General features: G+C 38.4%; 1 protein-coding gene across 2 annotated transcripts in view; it reads left to right on the top strand.

Annotated features, from left to right (window-relative positions):
• Positions 1-18,171, top strand: part of msn (serine/threonine-protein kinase msn) — a 331,183-nt gene that overhangs the window by 254,595 nt on the left and 58,417 nt on the right. For both annotated transcript variants that reach the window (XM_071599306.1, XM_071599305.1), the window contains exons 3-11: positions 9,096-9,152; positions 12,230-12,274; positions 12,378-12,458; positions 13,268-13,316; positions 13,516-13,668; positions 14,064-14,371; positions 15,323-15,455; positions 16,364-16,491; positions 17,420-17,543. In XM_071599306.1, the coding sequence (XP_071455407.1) occupies positions 9,096-9,152; positions 12,230-12,274; positions 12,378-12,458; positions 13,268-13,316; positions 13,516-13,668; positions 14,064-14,371; positions 15,323-15,455; positions 16,364-16,491; positions 17,420-17,543 (1,078 nt within the window). The remainder of the gene's footprint in view (positions 1-9,095; positions 9,153-12,229; positions 12,275-12,377; positions 12,459-13,267; positions 13,317-13,515; positions 13,669-14,063; positions 14,372-15,322; positions 15,456-16,363; positions 16,492-17,419; positions 17,544-18,171) is intronic.

Raw genomic sequence — 18,171 nt, 5'->3', positions numbered from 1 at the left:
TCGTTGCCACGCGAGAAACAAGGCGTGCGGTGCGAGAGTGTTGCTCTGATTTTGATGGAAAGAATTTCGATTCGTTTGACGCTTTCTTCCGGCTCCCGTGGTCGCTCAACCCGCGACGGGAGGAGCCCTCCCTGCCCCCCTCCATCCCCCCGCTAACGGGTAGCGTCCCCGATGTCCGCTGGTGCGAGGAAGCGGAGGAGGCAAGGGGGAGGTGCCGGGACGCGCCTGTCTGTCAGCCGGCCCTTTTATACGCACCGTGGGTCGGAACGCACCTCTCTCTGTCGCACTCGGCCCCTCGCGTGCTTTCCACCCTCTCTATGCTGGACTGCATAACCCTCCCCTCCCCTACCTGCGATTTCCAAAAGAATTCTCTCGGCCCTTGAAAAGCGTCTTCTTAATTGGAGGTGAGAATATTGAACTCGATATTCTGTTGTGAAGTTTGCCGGCACGGAGTTTACTTCGGCGCGAAGTTTACTTCTGTAAAATTTAAAAATTATTGTTTTTGCCCTTGTCAAGTTTATGGGCGTCACATGGAAGAGAGTTTTCCCTTGTGTTAGCGTGTTGAAAATGCAAGACAAACTTCTGTTAGCATGACAAAGGTCCTGTCAAAGGGGAATGTGTTGGAATCCAGTCGGGAGATGCCATTTAAAATAGGGAAGACCTGCTGAATATCATATTGGAAATTCGTCAAGCTGAATTTTGTAGAATATTGGCAGGCTGTGAACTCGCCTGAACCGTTCGCGAACTGCAATCTGTGTAATCCTCCAAAGATTTACAAATACTTTCGAAAGTTCGGTCTCAAATTTGAAAGCATATATGTGGACTAGCTAAGAAAAATTAGGATTTATTTGAAGGGCTTGGTTAAATGTGATGAAAAGGTCAAAGAGAAATGCTATCTTTTGCTGTTTAGGCCTCATTTAGAATATCCTGTTAGTGTATGGGATCCCCACGAAGTTGAATTGATTGCCGGATTGGATCGCGTGCAGCGTAGAGGAGCCAGATTTGTAAAGCGTTGTTATGATAAACTTAGTAGTGCATCCAAAATGTTAAGAGCAGCTAGGCTGGGAATCACTCAAGGAGCGAAGGTTAAATTATACATTTAACCTCTTGCATGAATTGGAAAGGTGTCTATTTAGCAATGATGTTGAAAATGTATTATTATCCTCATCGTACTACGGTAGGAGAGATCATGTCAATAAAATTAGAGAGATTAAGTGTAGAGCAGATAGATTTAAGATGTCATCTTTCCCACGAACGATTAGGGATCGGAATAACATTTTCTGACCGCGGTAAGAGGTAAAATATTCGGGTCAAAAAATCGGGTCTGATGTGTGTATTCATTCCCTGCCACGTACCCCTTTCTCTCTGTCTGTCTGTCTTCCGCCTAGCTAATTCGACACCCTCCCTTATTCTCAGGGAGTGCCACTAGGCTGCAGAAGAGCAAGGAGATTTTGTTGCGTATATTTTTTAATGGCTCTTCCTCATGTCCAATTGCATTAATATTGGCCAATACATCGGTTTCGAATTTCTCTATTCAGATATTTTTGTCGTCGCACAATCAATTTTGATTCCTCCATCATTTTCAATCCTGCTAGCAGAGGTTGAAGAAAATACCCTCTCCCTGTAGCAATGTACCATCGATGTACAGTTTCTAGCATTCCTCGTTTTCTCTCATTCCCACCGGAAATAATAAACTTCACCGCGGCAACCATTCAAAGCACTCACTTTGCCTGCTTTTTCAGAGTGGCCGAGGAAATTAATTGTATGTTATTTTAAAGCCAAATTTTTAAAGGTCCGCGGATAGATCTTTTTAATTTGATTGGCTTTCCCGGCATTGGTTTTTGGATTGAAGACTCGTGCAAGTCGAGAGGCATGGAAAATGAGAATCGTGAAGTTCATTTTGAACTTTTTTGTACGTCGTTGGCTCTCCGGTTACGCTCGTCAAGTGAACTTACGAGTTTTTTGCGAGAGATATTATAAAACACGTAAGACACGTTCGGGGTGATTTGTTATTCCCCGCGAGATGATACGAAGGCCCTGAAGAAAAATGCCTCATTTCCTCTCTTCTGCTGCCGTCGAATTTCGAAAGCGGTACTAGTATATATGTATGTAATTGAGCTTTTTTTAATGGTTCAATGACCCTGTTGATCACTCTCAGCCGGTGCCCTGACATTGTTTTTTAACCTCTCGTCGTATTACTCGTATTTTATTTGTATTTTTTTTTTTAACGTTGGCCATCGGATAGAAAATGGTGATCGTGGAACGATAGCTCCCGTGGCAATATTGCTTCGCGATGCTCTGCGATTTATTTCTAACTCCCCCCCCCCTCCCTCCCTACCTTCCCCCACTCCCACTGCGGGGATGCGTCAGAGAAAAAACGGAAACAACGAAGGCGACCGCGATCCCCACGTCGTTTGTAGGGGAGCGTTTATTTTTAGAAGCTTGATGCAATACAAATTTTTTAGGTTTGAAATTGCCACTAAAGCCTCGGAAGAGTGTTTCCGTGGGCTTACCTGCGTGAGAGAGTGGCTATTTATCTATTTATTTATTACATTGCTATCGCACTCCATTTGACGACGAGATCTATTCTCTATCGAACTCCCCTGTCGATCATGCACCGTCGAACGAATGCTCCCGCTCACGCTAGAAGCTGCGCAGGTCTAGTGTGCATACTGGATGTTTCGAGACATGTCCTCGCCAGCGAAATTCGTAGCAGTGTCGTCTGCATAGATGTTTTCGTCTTGCAGTCAGTACATTAAGGTATTAATCCACAACGATATGACTCGGCTGTGGTATTTGCGAATTTAAGTGTAGACCTTGTAACAAACCAATGTCATGATGAAGTATTGGGCGATGCTGAGACTCGTGGTTGGATAATTTGACATGATTTCCTGGCATTTATGAGAGCGAAGACAGTAGGAAGGGAAAACTTCTTCTTCCGAGTCCCTGCTAACTTAATTAAAAATTGGCAAATTTTTAATTAAATATGATATTCCACCATATCACGCCTGTAACGTCTCTTTTTACCTGCAAACCTAGGCGGCATAATAGGTTTCCGAAAGCTACAAGGTGTCGTTTATAACAGATATCAAAACTGGTAATTAATAAATATTTCGCACGGTTTACCACTGTCCACATTGCATGGGATGTAATAAATAAAGTTTTATATCATTTTGACTCTATTTCTAAAAAACTAATACACTGATTGGCAATTTTAGAATTATGCTTATTAGGTTTCCGGTGCCTACAGTTATCCCTTATATCCGTTTTTTCAAGGTGGCTTTCGGTCAAAAAGTAAGACTGTTTATGTTTACCTTTACCGACTAATCGAAAGCATTGCTAAAGAAAAATTGAAACAGCCGTTTGCGGATTGACTTCTCATTTGCTGTTATAAATAAAATACGAATCCTCATTAAGTTCTGTTTCAAAATTAAGGTTCCTCAATGGGGCGAACATTTAAATCGGCTCCTCTTGGTCTTCCTATTAGTCAGCAGTGCTCGGTTAAGGCCCTAGGGTTATTATTCCGTGGGAAAATCGAATTTGGATGAACAAGTATTCTGTTTTCCTTTGTCATTCATTCTTTTATCCATAGTGTTAATAATTGGACGTAATTATTTGTGTAACAATTCCCTAAGTGTTAATTGCAGTTCTTATGAATTTTGTGAACAGGGTGAGGCGGTCACCACTACTGAAACTGTTTAAATCCTAGAGGTTATTTTTTGTGGTCATGACCATGATATGAAATTTAATACTTAATTCAGTATTTTATTTTGAGAAGCATTTAATATTTTTTAAATCTGTGTATCTTTATTCATAAGAATGTTAAGAGTTGCTGCCTCCCTAACTTTATGCCTAAGCTAATGGAAGTTGGTCAATTTCTGCTACGCCGCTGCCGATTAAAGTGGAAAGTTGTAATACGCACGGGGATCGTAATGCTGCGGTGGCTAAGGTCCTGCATTCCCACCTTGAGAGCTCCGGTTCGAATCCCCGTGGTGACAGATATTTTTCAGTGGTGTCCCGATCCCTATTTGAGGTGCTTTGTGGAGGACGCTTTGAGTGAGTACGCCGTCCGTCGGATGGGACGTTAAGCTGCGAACCCCTGGGCGCCTTTCTTTGAAGGGTAGGCTAATGCCGACGCCGGGTTTCTCTCCACCCTTCATCCTTTCCTGTCTATCCCTAAATGACATCAGCCTCCCCGGTCGCCTCCCCTCAATACTACTTTAAGGTATGATACGTTCGGATAATTTCGTACAATCCCAAGGATTTTTGTGTGCAAGTTTTATCAAAGGTAAGAACTTTGTTTAGTTCTCCGGAGAAAGCCGGCGGAGAGATAAGTATTTTCTTTGCAACTACGAGATTCGAGCTGTCTTCTTCATCCGGCGTACGTTATATTAATTTAAACGTAAATCTTGTAAAACCCGCGTCGTCTTTTACAAATTTCTTCTGTCCCTTTTTATTCCGAGCGAACGCGAACATTCAGTCAAATGAAAGCCCTTACGCGATTCCGGTGCGGAGGGAAAATCACTACTTTTTTTAATGTACAAGCTCCCTACAGTCTGCAATTTTTCGGAGTTAAGCACTCTGTGTGGTTTTTAATTTGTCGGAGATGTTTGTACTAACAAAACGAAATGACGGTAAATAGGGATGCAATGGGGTACTCTCGACCCATGGAATAGTGGGCGGAGTGGGGAGAGCTGTGCGTGGGAAGAGGTGAGGTGGGCGAGTGATCCCGGGGATGATTCGACGAGGCGCTGGTGTTCGTGATGACAGCAGCCAGAGGCGCCAAGCGGTCTACGGGCGGCCGGCCTTCTCCGCCGCGGTTGCGACACTTGACCCGACCAGTGATGGGGTTGGTCTTCCACGTCACCTCCCTCGGCTCTCGTGGATTTCCTTTTCTTCGGCTTCTGTCGCCCCCCCCCCTCCAGTTTCATCTGAAGGGGGAATGGAACCAGAGGTCTCGCCTGCGGGTGGGAGTCCCTTTCGATGGGTCCCGTGGGTGGGTGAGGTGAGGTGGCCCCAGAAAATGTACAGGCTCACGTGGCCATTTGCGGCGAAGGAGTGCTCATTGATTCGAGAGAGGTGTATGATTCAGTGGTGAAGGGCGGAGGGATGCAGAATGAAATCGCAATGAGATCGTTACGCTTGAGAGCATCTTGAAACGAATTCTGAATTGAAGGTTGGAATAACCTTGCAAAGAATCGAGATCTGTCTCAACTCATGGAATATTGATAGGAATCGGGCCAGGAATTGCGGAATTTCCCGCTTGCCGGTTCCTTTCCTTCATTGGATAGACTGCCGTTTATTCGTTAACATCATACGACGGAGCTGTCTTGGTCTTGGGAAGGGGTTTCTCTCCGTGCCTTTGTTCAGTGCTCCTCTATTGGAAGTTACCGTCTCAGGCCATTCATGCCAGAACATGGTTGGCAGTGGATGGTTGTCCAATGCACAATTCTCATTATTTATATCCTTTTCCCTCACTCTTTCCGTTCCTCGTTTTCTGCCGAACCAAATCCTCTCCCGTCTCATCCCTTCAGTCATTCGGGACGCCATGCAAGATCTCCCTCCGCCTTGCTGTTTTTGGGACTCCATGTGGACGAATTAGGACATGAATGAATGGAAACCGAATTAATGGTGATTTAGTCTGAATTTAATGAAAACTGGAAAATGCGCTGGGCATTGAGGAATTATTAAGATAGGTTTACCAAACTTTTTTCTGAAAATAACGATAACTAATGAACGATGTTTCAATTTTTTGAGGAGTTATTCACAATACCGCTGACTCGCCCTTATCAGCATAACTAACTAACGTAGCCTCAATTTTGGAACCGAGTAACTGTACCAAACAAGGGTGACAAAGTTCAATTGCAAATAAGATCGTTTTGTGCAAAATCACTGCACATTATGCGTGCAGATGAGAGGAGACAAACTATTTTAGTATTTTGTTATGTTTAACCTTTAATTCTGTCATATTTTCGATGGTTAATGATGACCTCACGGAACAATCAAATATATGACTCAATGTTTTCATATATACAGATACCTGTGTGTGTGTGTTATATATATATATGTATATGTATATATATATATGTATATGTATATATATGTATATGTATATATATGTATATGTATATATATGTATATGTATATATATGTATATATATGTATATGTATATATATGTATATATATGTATATATATGTATATGTATATATATGTATATATATGTATATGTATATATATGTATATATATGTATATGTATATGTATGTATATGTATATGTATGTATATGTATGTATATGTATATATATGTATATGTATGTATATGTATATATATATGTATATGTGTGTGTATATATATATATATATATATATATATATATGGCGATTTAATATTATGAAGGCGAAATACGACCGTGCCCTGTAAATTCTGTAAATTTAGAAATCCTGCCTTGGAAGCCAGAGAAATTTTTTTCGGATTTTGAAATTAATTTCCTCGATGAATACACAATTGTGTCAGTGATTCGGAAAGGCGGTCCTTGAAATTGTTTCAGAAAATAAATAGTTCATCTTGCAGGTAAACCACGAACTTATGATTTGTAGTCAAAGAGTTCTTCCTTTTGGTCAAGTTACGAACAGCGATGATTTTAGAATTTCGTCGTACTCTAAGGTCCGGTTTTATAGCGCCTCGTTGAATCCAATCGTTGTTTAATGTGAACGTTGACTTAAGTTGGAGATTACCAAAACATCCGATTTTATGAACAAATAAAATCCCTCATTAGTGACTATGAGCATCGTAACCGTGGTAACACTGTTTTTTTAATATTTAGCATTTTAACGGTCTCTCTTGAACTTAATTAGAGGCCGTTAAACTTAGTTTTGACCTTTACCGGAGATTAAAGTCAACCGTCAGTTCAACGAGAAATTTTAAAGCCTGGCTTACGTGTTGCTTCAAGTTCTGAAACGGGAGGAATTTGGCGAAATTCGAGATTTTTGGTTAAAGAACGGAATCGTCTTCAATGAGTAGCTGGAAGAATTTGAATTATTTAAGTAGTTTTATGTTGTATTCTAATTATAAACTCTCCTAATGCAGTACTTTAAAAAACATCAAAAATTCAAATCGTTTCGTTAAAGCACAGCATGGAACCATGGGTATCAGCGCACTGATACCGATTTGACGTATCCCCACGAAGGGCACACCACAGATTCACCGTCATATCACTATGCTGGTTCGCCGGTTCATTTTGTCTGGATTCCTTTAAGTAGCATTGAACCGGAGAGAGTGGTAAGATAAGTCAGTCGTGGTTTCCCCCGTTCTTAGACGTTTGCCCTATCACTAGTATTTTTCTTTAATCGCGCGTAGACATTTCCTTGTTGACATATCATTGATTGATATGCGTAGCACTCAAGAACTGCCCGATAAGAGCTTACGTTTTTATTTTCTACCACCTCGCTCGTGACTGATCTTTTCCCGGTTAAATGATTGTGGAGTTATTGAAATGAAATTCGTAACTTTGTAATTCCACACACACTTCATTGACAACGCGAAGTTGACCTAGGTTTCGACGTTGGACGTCATCATCAGGTTGGTTGTCATCACCCAAGTTACTTTTTTCATTTCAATATGCTGTGCAAAAGCCATATAGTTACGCCGGAGACAACAAATTTTATAGTAGAGCGCTCCCAATCTGTTTTCTGGAGGTCGATTACTTCCAGCTGCTCTGACATTGTATTTGAGTCGATCAGGTACAAACGTCCTCCGATTGAATCACTGCCTTCATCAACGGAAATGTTCACTGTAAAAAAAAACAAAATAAATCCAACCTCAACTCGGGACCAGAATATTCGGAGGACGCCCAACTGCTCTGGGCCTGGACCTGGATCTTCGTCATCCAATCTTTCGCTTAAGACTACGACGTCTTAATATTGAATGGCATCTCCTCTATGATATACAGTAAATCTCCCGTCTCAAATAATGATAGTATTCAATTCCGGCGTCCCATTTTCGAATACCGCCATGTCGGAGTATTAAGTTGTACCTAACTATGTTCTTTATAAGGTGTGGTGGCGTAAGTGGTACCATGTACGTATTTCAGATTTCTCATCATTCCCCCGATTAATGTGGCGAGCCGTGTAAGTGCATGATTCACACTTGTTACTGCTGTGTTCTCTGCGAAGGGATGGGAAATAAGTAGGAGGAAGGTGGTTGGTTTGTCTCGGGTGTTAAGCTCTGGCTCCGCAATCCTATTTTAGCCTCATTAAGGTGCCTGCTTATTCTATATTCTTGCGACGGCAGCCTCTTTTAGGTTTAAAGGTTTGACTAGACTGATAAATGAGATGCCTAATGACCGTAAATCCTTACGAATTGATCGGTGTAGTTGACAATGTTTGCTTTTTTCAATCCTAATTACAACGAAAAAGGGAAAAGATGAACGACATAGCAACTTAAGGCTATCCGCCTATAAACCGCGTTTTCTATCATGCATATCAAAGTGAACGTGCGTAATTTTTCAAAACCTACTCTGTCCTAGGTATAAGGAAGAATCTTTGGGTTGGAAACTTAAAAAGGAAAAAGTTATTCACGGTTGTGGTTGTATTCATTAAGAAAGATATCACATGACTGTACTTAGTTCATCTCGCAAGAATTCACCGTTATGATTTTCTGTTTGAGAATTTAAACTAGTGTCACTTTTGGCATTGTATCTCGTAATCTCGTACCAAATTCTGTGGTGATATTCTCAATCAAATACCTCCAGGATGTGTTCGTATCAACTTGCGTCACCAGTTATCTATACTTCGCGTCGCGTCTCTTTGCCGTTTCGAGGACTTAACAATGCGTGGGTTAATTCCCCGCTGCAGAACGAATTCCATTCAACCGATCTCGTCCGAGACACCATTGCTTGAGTAACACAAGAGAAGCGTTTTCTCCGTTGTTGTTTGTCATCTCGTGAAAGTGGTACTCCGTCGTTCCCTGCTACCCGTTCATTCTTTTTTCTTCATAGAGAGCTCTAAAAATTTTAATGTTTCTTTGTTTTGATGTTTTTCTTTTGACTTGTCTGCTCCTGACTAATTACGGTTCTCCCTTTCCTCTTCTCCCAGGGCCGGCACACAAAGACTGGTCAGCTGGCTGCCATCAAGGTCATGGACGTCACGGAGGTGAGTGAGGTCTTCCTCCTCTATGCAAACCCTCAGCTGGCTGGTAAGAGCCCGTTATTTCACGACCAAGTGACTCAACATTCCTTTTACCGGAAAGCTACAAAGCACGCGAAATGAATGCTTCGCTGTTGGCACACCAGGAGGCAGCTGCCCCACTGAGCGTGTATCTGGCAGTCGAGTTGTCTCTGCTCTTTGCTTCTTCGTAATGTTCCACTGTTAGAAATAATACCTTTCCATGCTTCTACCTAGTCCAAAAGGTTTCATCATCTATATATTATATAGGTGAATATCAACTATTTTAACTCAGTTAAATGCGGTCAAATAATGGATTAGTACATGTAAATTTTTATACATTTTACCTCCAGACCTAGAACAAAGATGTTAATGGGCAATGCTTATTCAATAGGAGTATGTAGTGAGAAGGAAGGCATAGTCAGAGCTGGGTTCCAGCTGTTAGGTAGAGTGACAAATGTATAAATCAAAGGAATTGCATTACGGTTGGTAATCACTTTGCATCGAGAATTGAGCCAGTAGAAACAAAGTGTTAAAAACACTGTCCAATGCCATGAGTTGTTGAGGGGAAGCGCAAAGTGAAAAGTGGAAGAGGACTGCAGTACAAACCTAGGGAAAGTAAAGCAAAACAAAAAGAAGGTGAGATTACAACGAGCTACGGGTAAAGCAGAAAAGGGAATAGTATTATTTCTTTGTTAGGAAAGATTTTAGATATTTGAGTACCCCGCAAGCCACCACTAGGGTGTGTGGCAGGGGGCAGTGTTCATTTCCAGAACTTTCAGCTTTTCAAAATTCTTAATGTAAGCTAGGGTTTGCCTGTCAAGGACAATACCCTGTTATTGTACATCCTGTTTCGTGAATTATTATAAGTTTATGATGAGACCACATGGGGGATAACAGATTTTTCTTAATAAGGACTTGTTTTTAATAAAACCCTAAATAAAATTGTATAGGTTCAGTAAAATTCTCCATGACTGGCAGGATATTTTTTTAAATAAAAGCAATAAGTAACACTGCTTGTGAGATGAAATGTAATGATAAATACACAACTTATTGTGAGCTTTCTGCTTCCACCTTGCCCTTTCGTCAATGATTTGCCCTAGACTACTGGTGTTGTTTTACATGTAATTCATGTGGTACTTTTTACCGTTTATAAAGGTATACGCACGACTAGTAATATATTTATGTGTATGAATTTTGTCAGAGAAGGAAATAAGTTGAAAATGAAATTGGCAATAAAGGAAAAATAAATGTAAAATACTTAAACAAACGGAATGTTTTCAAGTATGAAAACATTTTTCGTCTTATTTGCTGTGATGAATAGCAGAACAGTGGAATCTACGGGATGCATAGTGTGGCATTGAAGGTAAATTGTTTTTGTCCCCCTTTTCAAGATTCTGCACAATGTTACCAAATGTTCATGGTTTCAGAAATGATTTCTGACGTTGCTGAAAAATTTCATCAAGGCCAGGTGTAATACATAATCCATATGTAAAATGAGTTGAGCCATTGTGCACAGACCTTGCGCATTATTTGCATTTTAAATTGTATAAAGTTCTATGCATTCCACTTCATGTGGGAAAATTACTTCATACCAAGATGGGAAAAAGAAGCACTTTTTTCCATAAGTTTTCATTATTGCTCTATCGCTCAACCTAGTGTGTAACTTCAAATAGTGGAATATCAATTTATTTCCATTCTTTTTTAAACCTTCCATTTTAAATGTGTTTTTTAATGAATGGATCCAATGATTTTCTGCTCTATGAGATAAGTTATTACTGAGCAAGATAGGACATGGTCGTAAAAGATGTTTGCAAGTTGGGAGGCAGTGAAGTGAGGGGTAGGGGTGGCTCAAGTTGTTCACCCTGGGAATGCCTTAGATGGATGACCCCAAAGTGACGGACACACACACACATTAACAACCCCCATGTCTCCTAGTGTCTTTCCGTTCCCAATGCCATCACCCTAAACGTATGCTCCTAGAGCGTGACTTAAAGATGTACTTGATAGGAAGAACTTTCAAATGATTCACTCCTTAAGTATCACATGTGCTCTGCTAGTCATTCATTAACCTTTTACTCATTGCAAAAGGAATTATTTATGGAAGAGTTGATAAGACGGCCATATCGGCTTCATAAAATGCAGTGATTCCACAGTGCATTGCCAATAAGACATAGGCTTCCAAGTTTTTGTCATTTTTTATTTATATTCAAAACTGCTGTTTTTTTAATATCTGAGATGCATGGAAATTTTGAAGTAATGCGGGCATTGTAGACCTGCCGCCTTTGTTTATTTGGTAATTACAATAAATCCCATCAATTAAACTATTATTCAAAGAGATATTAGTTGAAGTCTACTCCAGTTCACCTCGGTGTGAGATCCTAGTGTTTGCAGCATTCAACAAATGATTGGAAGGTGTTTGTTTCAAATTTTGTCTGTCTCTCTGTACTCTTTCAGACACAATCCTAGTGATGTAATTTGATAGCTACCAGAACTAGGTAAACCACATTGCACAGGGATAGAATCGTATCTCCATCCATGAAAGTTTAAATTTCATGGGTAGGTCTGGAATAACTCAATTTCTCCAAAAAACTTGGAGAAAAAACTGAATTTTTTGAAAATAAAGTTTGAAGTTGGATGTGTAAATGGGAATAAGTTATGGAAATTGTATTCCCAGTGAGAATGATGTGTCTTTTACCCTTGATATTAGTTCATGTTTGTCTATCTCTAGTCCCGCCAGCTTCCTTGATACGAGTAGCATGCCAAGTGATGAGGGCTGATCCCTAAAAGAATACATACACAATCGGATCCTAAAGATTGGGAAAAAGGAGGGCATGTTTGTTGGGAAGTAGCCTGGAATGGGAATCCACAAAATGAGAAAAGTAATGCTGATATTTTAGGGGAAATAAAAACGTATAAGTGACGTTAGCCATTCCCTTGACTTTCAAGAGAACATTTTAGGATTCCCACTTGTTTAGCATAATTTTTAGAGCCAGAATTAATGAAAGTCATGCTCTTTTATTTGCATTGTTAATATTATAATTGTTTCCTTCCTTTATTCACAGGATGAAGAGGAAGAGATAAAACTGGAAATAAATGTATTAAAAAAGGTATTTATGATGTTAAAATGTGGTTTGATACATTTACTCATTGCTTAGTGATAATGAAAAATTTAATCTCTTTACTCATTGGAAATGAAACATTTTTTTTCAGTACTCTAACCATAGAAACATTGCCACATATTATGGTGCATTCATTAAAAAAAGTCCTCCTGGGAAGGATGATCAGTTATGGGTAAGTTAACATTTCATAAAATTTAAAGCTATATTACTACGGGAAAGTATAATGTGGTATTCGATTGAATAATTACTATGCCCAGTTTAAAGTAGAAAATTTTCATCTTTAAGCATTTTTCCATTGTGTTAGTAGGTACTGTGAGGTGCCAAGGACATTGGATTCTAAATATCTAGTTTTTTTATCATTTCTTTCCAGTTTAACGGGACTAGGAGTTTATTTCTATTTTGTATATCTTTCTTTCATAGCATAAAAAAATTGCATTAACATGAGGAAAAAGTTGAGGTTAACCTAAAATATAACTGGTGAGAATTATACTCTTAAGGATTAACCTAAGATTTGCAAGACTCCCTTTGGGAAAATTATCCAAAGAGGCTGAAAAATTGCTTTACTATTCAGGTATGATGAGAAGAAACTGAATTAAAAAGACAAACTAGGAACCAGAATGTGGAGTTTGTATATAAAATTGTAGGAAAATACCCTGCTAAACTTGCTGACAGTAATTTGAAATATTAGTAGATGTATTGTACATATAGTGAATAGTTGTTTGCAAAATAAACATTATCAAAGAGGGGATTGGATGGGTGACAGATAATGCGTATAATATTGGTGAAGATTGATGTGGAGTATTCAATCTTCAGTTGTAAAAATATGCACTTTGAGAACAGACTTAAATCGTAGATTAGAGACTTCTGAGATGTGGATTTGGAGAAGGAAGGAAGAAGTAAGCTGAACAATGAGTAAGCTGAAGAGAGAGATGTTTACCGATGATAATAATAATAATAATAATATGTGATCATTGTTTTCAGTTGGTGATGGAATACTGTGGAGCAGGATCAGTCACAGATTTAGTCAAATGTAAGTGATCTTGGATTGAAATACTTGTAAAATAGCTTTTCATTTTTTCTAATTTTACCCGTCGCATAATATGTACAGCCAAAAGACTGAATTTAATAATTAGTTGCCATTAAATTTTATAATTGCTTATAAAAATAAGAATTAAAAGTTATATAATGGCTGAGGTTAACTGTGATCTATTTTTCTTTCCTATTTGCAGCCACAAAGGGGCAGAGTTTAAAAGAAGAATGGATAGCTTATATATGTAGAGAAATTTTACGTGGTCTCAGTTATCTTCACACAAATAAAGTTATACACAGAGACATAAAAGGCCAAAATGTGCTGCTCACAGACAATGCAGAAGTTAAGTTAGGTATGTTCACGATGGAAAATGCATTTGCTTCAACAATGCACCCATTTTTAATTCCCAGACTGAAAAACATTAATGTTTAAATCATATTAAAGTAAGTTTTTCATAGGTTACTCAATGACTTTTTTATTGGCACAGGATCTTGCATATCCTTAATGCTTCATAACAAATGGAAGTTGTAAAATATGTTATCACAGTAAACTTGATGAAATTTTGCCTCTTAATTTTGAAGACAGTGTACTGTTTTTCATGACTGAGCGTGCCATGCGCACAAGGTAATGGTGTGAGGCATGCTGTTTCATTCACCACCAGCAGCAGCAGACACGCCATAGAGTTGTTAGTAAAAGTTTATTTGATCATTTTGTTTGTGAAGACTAAATGTTTAATATGTTTTTCAGTGGACTTTGGTGTGAGTGCTCAGTTGGATCGCACAATAGGGCGACGGAACACATTCATCGGGACGCCATACTGGATGGCGCCCGAAGTTATAGCCTGTGATGAAAACCCTGATGCCACATATGACAATCGCAGTGATTTATGGTCTCTTGGCATTACGGCACTCGAAATGGCTGAGTCACAGCCACCCCTCTGTGATCTGCATCCCATGAGGGCCCTGTTCCTCATTCCCAGAAATCCTCCTCCAAGGCTTAAGTCAAAGAAGTGGGCCAAGAAGTTTCATGGTTTTGTTGAGACTGTTCTAGTGAAGGTAAAGTTACCACTCATCTCCTTCCTGATGCATAGTAAAGTCATTCATTCTGTTAATTCATTCCTTTGGAAGAGTTGACCAGTGCATCCAATGCAAATTTCTCATGAAGTAGCATCCAACCCTAAGACTACAGATTGTTTTTATGAGGTCCTCTAATTTTGGCCAAATGGAATGTTATTTCTTGAAAGGCTTGAAATGTCTATCATTGTTCATTGAAAACCTCCCAAGAAAAAATTATACCCAACGAAATGCTAAGTACTTCGTTGCGTTGGTGCTTGCTAGTAATTTGTTCATTCCATTTCACACTGCATCCTTAAGTGATGCAAACGCATGTAATGTAATGCAACGGACACTCATAATATCAAGGGAAATATATCTCAAACGAACTGTAGATCTAATGGGTAAAGGGAGTAAATAAATCTTATGCTAGGAAATTTCAATCGGGGGAAGGGGAAGAATACGTACTTTTCTTGGGTCTCTTTAATCAGCAAGGCTTCAATTCCATGAACAATCACTATGCTGAATGAAAGTATTAATTGCATGAAGCCTTTTTCTTTGCTTTGAACCTATTAATTTTATGTCACAGTTATGTTTTCTCATTATTAGCTTTCATGTGACATTTATGCTGGAGAAAAATTGTATTCTGTTTTTGCATTGAAAATGCCCAGTGTTATGCTCAAAGCTTCTGTAATAATTGTAGAATTATAATTTTTGCATCAGGAAATACTTGATTAATAGTTTGGACCAAATCACTAATTTTCTATGCTTTGCAATTAATGTTGTTGTATGTTGTATTAAAGAATCTAACATTTATCATTATAGTTTAATTAATTTTTTGGACTACAAAACATGATATGGACAAGACACACATTAACAGTTTTGTATGAAGTGAGTGGCAAATATAGTTTGCAAAATAGGAGTGACATTGTTGATTTGGCAAAAATATTTCAGGACTATCATCAAAGGCCCTATACAGAACAATTACTGAAACACCCATTCATTCGGGACCAACCGACAGAACGGCAAGTTAGAATTCAGCTCAAGGATCACATTGACAGGTGTAAGAAGCGCAAACAAGAAAAAGGTAAGACAAAGGGATGCATTTATGTTGCACTACAACGCCTTCTAGTTAACTACAATTCAGATAGGTATTTGCTTGGAGATGTCATGTGTTTTGTACATTCTTAATAATAATAATAGTAGCCATCTTCAAGTTCTCAGTGCAGCTTGGGAGGGTGTTTGGAAATAGTCACTCTGCACAGCACTGTGGGCATAATTAAGCAGGAGCTTCAATTTATGTCATGTGACACTGAATCCTACAGGCAGGGTGACAATGTTAAAATTTTCATTCCAAATCATACTCACATCTGTGGAATATGCAATGTTGTCGATATAATCTTCTCCATTCATCCTCGGCCAACTTTTCCTACATGATTAGTTATATGTTTGCAGTTTTTGTGGTGTTGCTGGCAGCAAAGTACAAATTTATAGTTATTGCCCTGGAATGAAGCCAAATATTGACGTCAATAACCTTAAAAGCCTGTCCATGATTTTACATTGAATAATGGGAATTTTGAGTAACACGATTGATAAATAGGTAAAAGGAGATTGGTCAATCTCTTGAATAATTACAATCGATTTTAAATTCTTGCAAAAGTACTATGATATAATGCTTGATTGAATTTTGGAAATTGCTGAAAAATGTAATTATTTTTTTTAACTAAAAAGCTGCCATCCTGCATATTTAAGCGATAATTTAATTAAAATTGATTTGATGTAAATTGAAATTAAATTGATGTTAACTGAAAAAAACATTTGATTCACATTTTTTAACTTTTTTCCCCTGGATATTTTCTTGGATAAAAGATGTTTATTATCCTATTTTTCACAATAGGTGTGTATTTTCAAAGTATCCGAATAATGGTAGTCAGTAAGTTTTGAGGCCACAGTGTTAAAGTGTTTCAAATGTTTGTGAATTTTGTTTTCCTCCAGAGAGAGAAGACTATCGCTACAGTGGATCAGAAAATGAGGAGGAGGAGCCTGCAGTGGCAGGAGAGCCATCTTCCATTGTTCAAGCCCCTGGAGATAACACCCTGCGAAGGAATTTCCAACAAATTCAGGTGATTTTCTCTTCTTTTTACTGGCCTTCACCATCAAGAAAACTGTGTTGCTTCTCAATTTTTCCTTTTTAAAAGGCATCTCGTGATAATTTAAAGAAATTTATGCATGTACATCGGAATATATGCAACTTTCAGTTTCATCATCATTATCTAAGAAAGTCCGTTACGAAGGGGTGAATTTTGAAGTTCTGTGTTTTAAGCTGTAATGCTTTTTAAGCATTGGACTGCATTGCTGTTTTTTGTATAGATATTATGTACAGAATCTTTTCCAGGTTCGAATTTAAATGCTTTCATTTCATTTATGACTATAATGAATGTTTCTTGAATGGAAACTTGATTAAATACTGAAGTACTTAGTGATTGAATCTATATTGTGTTCTAGAGCATAGACGTACTTTTAGGAGTGACCGCAAAGTGAGTGATGCGGAGGTTACGAAATGTGAGAGGAACAAACAAAGCCAAGTATGGCCTTTGAATAGACTGGAGAACACTCTTAAGCCGATTAGGGCAAGTTGTTCACCGGTGTTCTGTTTGTTCCTCCTTGGTTTCGAGCAAAGATAACTTAATGAGCCCAAATATTACATTGCCCAAAATTGATCTGTTGTCAAGAGTGTTACAAAGAGATGAAACTACGAAAAAACAAAAAATTCTAAATTGAAGTCATACTAAAATGAAAACAAGTAGATGTTAGATGACATCAGTCTTGACTTTTCCTTGAAAGAGGGAGAGATCCTTCCCTTGGAAAGGATCAGTTCAACAATCTGTAAGAGTGAACCTGGATTCATGTATTTCCATTCAATTTCCATGAAGGGGTAACCTCTAAAAAATTCATTCAGCAGGAGATAACCTGAGCTTTATTATGTAATTCTTATTGAAAAGGCTTGTTTAAAATGAATGACACATGATAATAAATGATAAAATTTTTCAGGAGGGTCGAACGTTGAGCCAAAATGAACCTCCGAAGGAGTCTGGTAGAGGGAGGAAAGGAGAGAGGGAGGAGATCCCAGAGCCTGGCCCACCAGCCAGACCTCCCATTCCACAGCGCCTCATTGGTAAGCAGGCCTCATGGCCTCAGGAATCACCGAGCAGGAAGAAGCGTAAAATTAATTTTTTTACAGTAGCACCAGCAAAAATTAATTTACTCTCAACTTTGAAATGCATTTCTTTTTGTATTCCAAGACCTAATTTTGATGATTTCCTAATCACATATCTGTAATAAAATATCAGATATACATACGATAAAGATGAGCATACTTTATTAATTTAATTTAAACTAATTCTATGAATGAAAATAGACAGTAATAGTCTTAAGAATGGTATTTTAGAGTGCAAGGTTAACGTTTCTAATCCCATAATCTTCCACGTGTAACTTTGTGGTGTTTTATTGAGAAACAATTCTCTACTGTTTTCCTGAAAATTGGAAAATGTATATTTTTTCAGGTAAGTTTCACTTTCGTTCTTACATACATGTCTACTTAAAAAGAGAATTTCAAACTTATTCTTGGAATCCCATCTTACCCTATTTGCTTTAACATTAAAAAAAAATCTATATTAAAAGTAAATGATTGTATGAAATTAAAATATGCAGCAGATGCCTTGAAAGACTATGAAAAAACTGCTTCCACAAGAAAAGAAACTGTATAATTTTGGGCAAATCAAATTTATTCGCTTATTTAATAT

The sequence above is a fragment of the Hetaerina americana genome, unplaced genomic scaffold (assembly GCF_022747635.1).
Source record: "Hetaerina americana unplaced genomic scaffold, ioHetAmer1.1.p SCAF_11, whole genome shotgun sequence".
NCBI lineage: Eukaryota > Metazoa > Arthropoda > Insecta > Odonata > Calopterygidae > Hetaerina > Hetaerina americana.
This window is presented reverse-complemented; position numbering and strand designations above follow the sequence as displayed.